The sequence below is a fragment of the Apteryx rowi genome, unplaced genomic scaffold, assembly GCF_003343035.1.
Source record: "Apteryx rowi isolate R43461 unplaced genomic scaffold, aptRow1 scaffold_23, whole genome shotgun sequence".
Classification (NCBI taxonomy): Eukaryota; Metazoa; Chordata; class Aves; order Apterygiformes; family Apterygidae; genus Apteryx; species Apteryx rowi.
This window is the reverse complement of record NW_020448641.1, coordinates 3402094-3408093: the sequence shown is the minus strand read 5'-3', so window position 1 is coordinate 3408093 and position 6000 is coordinate 3402094. Positions and strand designations below refer to the sequence as shown.

General features: G+C 41.5%; 1 protein-coding gene across 1 annotated transcript in view; it reads right to left on the bottom strand.

Annotated features, from left to right (window-relative positions):
* Window positions 1-857: 857 nt before the first annotated feature.
* The window catches only part of CUNH10orf90 (chromosome unknown C10orf90 homolog), a 63322-nt gene continuing 58179 nt past the window's right edge, over window positions 858-6000 (bottom strand). Inside the window, exons 7-9 of the mRNA XM_026065617.1 lie at window positions 4410-4473; window positions 2629-2728; window positions 858-1763 (exon numbers count right to left, since the gene is read on the bottom strand). Of these exons, the coding sequence (XP_025921402.1) occupies window positions 1725-1763; window positions 2629-2728; window positions 4410-4473 (203 nt within the window). The 3' untranslated portion in view covers window positions 858-1724. The remainder of the gene's footprint in view (window positions 1764-2628; window positions 2729-4409; window positions 4474-6000) is intronic.

The following is a 6000-nucleotide window of genomic DNA, read 5'->3' as shown; positions in this document are numbered from 1 at the left end:
TTAGTGCTGAGTACRAGAGTGGATAAGCTCATCTCTGTGGTATTCCCAGGGATGCTGTGAGATACCCTCTCCTCCCTCTGCAACAAGAGGGATCAATGAACACGAAAGAGAACAGATCGAGCAAGCAGCTGCGCTGGGAAGATGTTGCAGTCCCTTTCAGAAGCTCTTCTGCTTGGAGCCAGCTGTGGTCCAGCCCTCACTCGAGTCCCCTGTGTAGCATTACCTACTTGGTTAAAAAGAGTTTTTGGGGGAAAGAGCCCTGGCACTTTCCCTCTTAYGGTCAGCATTACCTTACCTCACACGTTGTCCTCTTGAAACCTATTGAACCAATTGCCGAGTAGTTAGAAATACCTATCTAGCATGCAATATGTTTGTTCAGTAAATCTCTATCTTCTCTGTGAGAAAATATTAACATCATTAATCCCGTTTTACAAACTGGGAAGCTGAAACACAAAGAAGTGAAGTAATCTAACAGAGACAATAACAGCACTAAATAGAGCCAGGCTCCTTGTGTCCAGCACAGGTCACACAGCTGGAGGTTACCTAAGTGGCCAATGCTCTGCTCACAAACATTACTCTTCCAGAAAACCTGACCTTACATCTCAGTCTAGATTAGAAAAATAAAGCATGGATATCAAAGGCCAAATTCCAATCTTGTTCAAACAGGCTCACATTGAGTGTTCCTGCAACAGAGGTTAACAACTGCAATGATTTTTATGGGCAGTATTTTCTACCATAGGATTTGTGGCAAAGTGAAGACTTCTATTTATACAAAGGCATGACTTCTCCAACAATTTAAATAATTGTGTTGTATTTAACAGTATCAAATAAAAATGTAGCAGTTGGATCAATATTGTACTCATATTTTATTCCATAAATAAATTGCATTGGTTTGTAAGCTGGTTGTTTTTACTTCCAAAATGTACAAATAAAATTTAAATATTTTTGGAGGAAACATTACAGATGGTTTTAGTTGTGCAATTTTGATACAAACATACTTCTTGGCACCACTTCTTAATATGCCATTCCTATAAATACTTAATGATCACAGAAGTTGAGTAAAATACATACTAAAATGAAAAACATGTGAAAAAATGTTATAACCAATTTTTTAAATATTGCTGTTTAACAGGTAAACTTGCTGCATAGATTCACTATATAAACAGGAATAGAGTTCTTCAGAGAGCTAAAATATTGGTCCCTTTTGGTATGTTAAGTATTAATGTGAAACTGCTGCTGCCATGATTATGTGGTAATGCTATTTCGGCTAGTTTCTAAACATAACAAATAATGATGTTCATTTTTCTTTAGTTCAAGGATTTAACTCACAGGAAATCAATTAATAGAATACTTTGGAGAAATAAGTTTCCCAGGTCTTATAAAGCCAGTTCTATTGCTAAAGAGATGTATACTTTAAAAAGATTAAGATAAATAGTACCGCTGTAAATCAGTATTTGCATTAAAAATTCTTAAAATTATTTCCTCTGGGTAAACTGACCATGAGTTGATGCTCTGAAACAGCTGTGTTCCCTTTTAGACTGTTTTTGATTACTTGAAAGTTACTTTTAAATTTCAATTGAAACACAAATGATCTTTCTTTATATAAAGCGCCAAAGATAAGAAAAATACCTCTGAGTAATTAAGTTAACAGTAAATTTTATGGCTTATCTAACAGTCAAAGGCATTCAAGATCCGATTAGTATGATCAGCAAGAGAATCCTTTCTCACTCTGTGCTTCTTTGAAGGAGCTGGTCCAGCAATTGCTAGGAAACAAAAAAAAAAAAAAACAATATGAAAACCCTTAAGCCATTTAAAATACATGGGGTGGATAAACCTGTAGAAACCTTCAGTGATAGTATAGGTGATATCGCCTTAGCGGTCTCAAGCCTCAAATCTCCTGGCTCCATTCACTCAAGTTTTCCCAAGTTCCTTCTTCCAGGAGGACWTCTCCTGCTTTGCTGGGTATTCTGAGGGAGAGGTAGGGGCTTGGGGAAAAATCAAGAATTTGGTAGTTTGGGAAGCGCTGAAGAYGTTTTCCGTTCTAATACAAAAAGTAGCGGATCAGGTTAGGAAAGTTTTGGGTCAGCGTGGGTAGCGTGGAAACCTGAAAGACACGGCCGTGCCCAGGCAGCCCGACACGGGCTTTGGTGCACCCAGCGTGCGCGGCTGCCATCCCACYGCGAGAGCCTCCTCCCGGGAGCAACCGCAGGCGCCTGCTCGCTCTTTGCACCTCCTCGCACGTTGCATTTGCTCTGGAATGGCTTTTCCCAGCACAGGGACGTGACCACACGCTCCGACCCTTTACCAGGAGGTTGTTCAGCAAGTACAGCACCTGGGCCTAGATTCCCCAAATGGGATTTAGACTCTTAGGGAGTCAAAAGTGACTTAAGTGAGACATAAGCTCTTAGTATCTAAGCTTCCTTCCTCTTACCCTACTCCGTTGTTTCTGCCCTATCTCACAGTGCTGCTGAGGGAGCTGGGAAGGATCAACAGGGAACAAGAACTGTATAAATATTGATGATAAATAGATAAATGGATTTAATTAGAGACTGATGGTCAGATGGTCATATTTGAATGCAGTAAGGAAGGATTACAAATCTATTACTTGCATTCACAATAAACCATTACCTTTTTAAAGATCTCAACACGCAATCTGTTACTCTGGATGATTATCCGTTTCTGTTTTTCTTCTTGTTTCTTTTTTACTTCAGGTAAATTATCATAAATCCTGGAATAAATTTAGAAAGTTAACTTCACACATCATCCTTTGAAACTCACAAATAACTTATTTTTCATAGGAAATATATACCATTAATTGCATTAGTGGGCATCTGTAAATATTTGAATTAGATTTATGGAATGAGAATTAATGATTATCTGACTTGTTGAAAAACACTGATAATTTTGGATTAAAAAGTAACGAATGAGAGGGCATCAGGTTATCTAAATCACAGCAGCATAATTCTGGAGTAGCTTCAAGTGAGTTCAGTGGGGTTAGTTTCAATTTATAGAAACATAATATAAACCAGAATCTGGCCTGCATGCTTTTTTGCATTTATGCCACAAAATTAATACCAAGCTATTATTTTCAGGTGTTTCTATGAAATATTACAAAACCAACTTTGTAAAACTGTAGAACAGTAACGTTTTTTCACTGGCCTTAGGATTTTTTTAACCAAAAAGAACATAATCTATCCATTCTAAAAATAATATCAGTTGCCTTCATAAAGGTGATGTTTGGTCTGATCTTTTTGCATTGAAATCAATGACAAAATTCCCACTGCTTCGAAAAGAAAGTGGCACCTTCCTTCTCAGCAGCCCTGTTCTTTGTACACACACACAGATCTCAGGAGCGCAACATGCGCTGACCTAAGTTTGTTAGTTCTGCTTTTTTCTCGTACCATTTTGCAATACTGAGTTCTTGCAGCAGCTGGTTTCAGCTTGCGCTCAGGTGGAAGATGGTATTTTGGGGAATAAAAACGGGGTAGATCTTGGCCCCTCTTACAGAGGGGTGAACTCTGCAGKGCAGCCGTTGGCACTTTTCCCTGTTGTGAATGACTGCATGAAGTGCAAGACGATTACAGATCAGACACCCCGTTTCTAACATTTGGCTGTAATTCCCGGGTCATATGCCGTAGTCAGGATGGGGGAAAAACAAAGTGACTGTACTGCTCACGTTTTTGAACGTCTAACATGAAGGACTGGTCTCAGGGACCCAGTTTCAATGCCAAGGGCACCYCATGCTTTCTGAAGCTGCTAGAAAAGGGTGCCCGAAGGGTAACAATTTTTCGATGTGCAAGTCAACTTTTGAAAATCTTGGCCTATATTCCTCTACAGAATCAGCTCTACTGCGATTCCCTGCTCTTTTGAATGCTGATATAGGAAAACTACTCTTAACATGAAAATATACGGGTCTGTTGAAAACAGATGCAGTAACATCAGAAAACTAAGAGCAAGCACCTGAAAGCTCTTGAATAATGTTTGACAACATAAGAGCATGGCCTTTCTGGCTATTCCTTACAGGATGGGTTGCAACCAGTGAACTTCTGTAATACAGATCTGGAAGCACTGACAAATTAGGGGCGGCAATACCTGAAAGTGTTGAACACAGGTCTCTATTGAATAAAGTATATACTTATAAATAGATTTGAAAACACAGAATTTAGCAGAGAATTTTGCCAGATAAGGGATAAATCCCCTCAGACAGATGAAAAAAGCCTCCCAAGACTGCACTCCTGCTAGAGGCCAACTCTGCTTGCAGGCTGGCCGCTTCAGTGCAGGGGCCGCTCCGCCGGGGCAAAGCCTGGGAAACAAGCCCAGACGGGACAGGAGGCAGCAAAAGCAAGTATGGGCATGAAAAAGGGAATGGCGGTGAATCGCGGTGAACTCAAAAGCAAAGTGGTCTGTACCTTTTAGATCTCATATGCATCTCTTTCTCTGGAATGAATCTTTCCTTTGGTTTGAAGAGGTTATCTAGCAAAGGGAAAACACAGTTAATATCGGAGGAATCTGTGTTTACCGAAATTCTCTTTGTCATGTTCCGTTTGGTTATGATAGGATATTTCCGATTAAATTTTTGACGGTTTAAAGCAGGATCCAGATGCCTGCAGGTCAATGGAAAAGGCATTTAATGACTTCATCTGGCATTGCGTTGGGTACCAAAGCTGCCCTTCAGCGTGGGAAGGACGGTAAGACCCACTGAACCAGCCTCATCATAYGGTTCATTTATTTTAAATGCATATAACTTTTGTCACTGTCACGTGCAGCTGTGTATGCCCTTCATTCGTAACTAGAGCTGCGAGGTCGAATCGTAGGAAAGAGAAGCTTTACGCCCTGGAACAGGAGGACACCAGAGTGTGGCACACGCCTGGCCAGGTCAGACCGATGCCCCCGGAGCATGGAGGACAGCCATGCGGTGCCCAAAATCACAGATATTTGCAAGCATCTTTGTAGAACATATATATATATAAGAGAAACAGATGCACAAATTTTTAAGTCCTTCCATTTAGGAAGTTTAGAAGACATAACACATCACAGCAGGCAGCACATCGGCCTCTTTCTGCCGTCTCACTGAAGAGAAAAAACACAATATTCAAGGCAAAAGAATAAATGCAGATAATAATTAATTCCAGAACTGTCCTTCCAGGCATTAACCCAGAGCAGACCCAGTGACCACTACCCGAAAAAGAGATCTTCCCCTGTGGGTTTGCTTCCCTGCTGGTTAGGACACAAATGTTTCGGGGCTATTTATGGGAGTCGTCCTAGCAACGGAACAGCCTCACCAGCTTGCGGGGCTACACCCAGAGGCAAAGTTGYGCTCCCATTACTGTGCTTCTCAGGAAAAGACTACATGGCTTTTAAGATCACTCTTGTATCGCTACGTAAARATAAAAGGGAGCTACGCAGCAGTTTCTGGCACAGCTTGCAAAATAAAAATTGAGAAGGGGAGGAGGAGATGGGAACCCTTCTCTGCCTGAGGAGTAACTTTTCTCCACTGAATGTTTATCTACACTTAATCATCCTTATTAAATCTCCAGCGCACACAAGCAGCATGCTCAATTTACTAGGAAAATATAATTTGCCTTTTATTTATTAGTGTTTTTATGTTCATTTACATGTTCATTAACTTAAGAGGAATAAACGCTTGGATGCTACTGCCRTCCAAATAACACCGCGACATATGGGAGCAGCTAGTCCCTCTCACCCAGAGCAACGCGGCGGAGGATTTGGGGCTGGGGAGCAGCGCAGATCCCAGCGCATTTCCGAGCAGCCTCAGGGCAACTCTTTGCAGCTCGTGGTTGCAAACCTCATGGGAGAGCTGGGGATGAGAGGAGCTCAGGCGAGCTTCTGCCACTGGCCCTTCCCACCAGGAATGCTCCCTAGCCCGGAGAATGACACGGGATCAGCGGCTGAAAACCTCAGAAAGCCATCATTTTGGGTGCTTTGCAGTGCTGAAACAAAAGAGGAGGCACTTAATGCTCTTCAGCCAGTGCAGCCCTC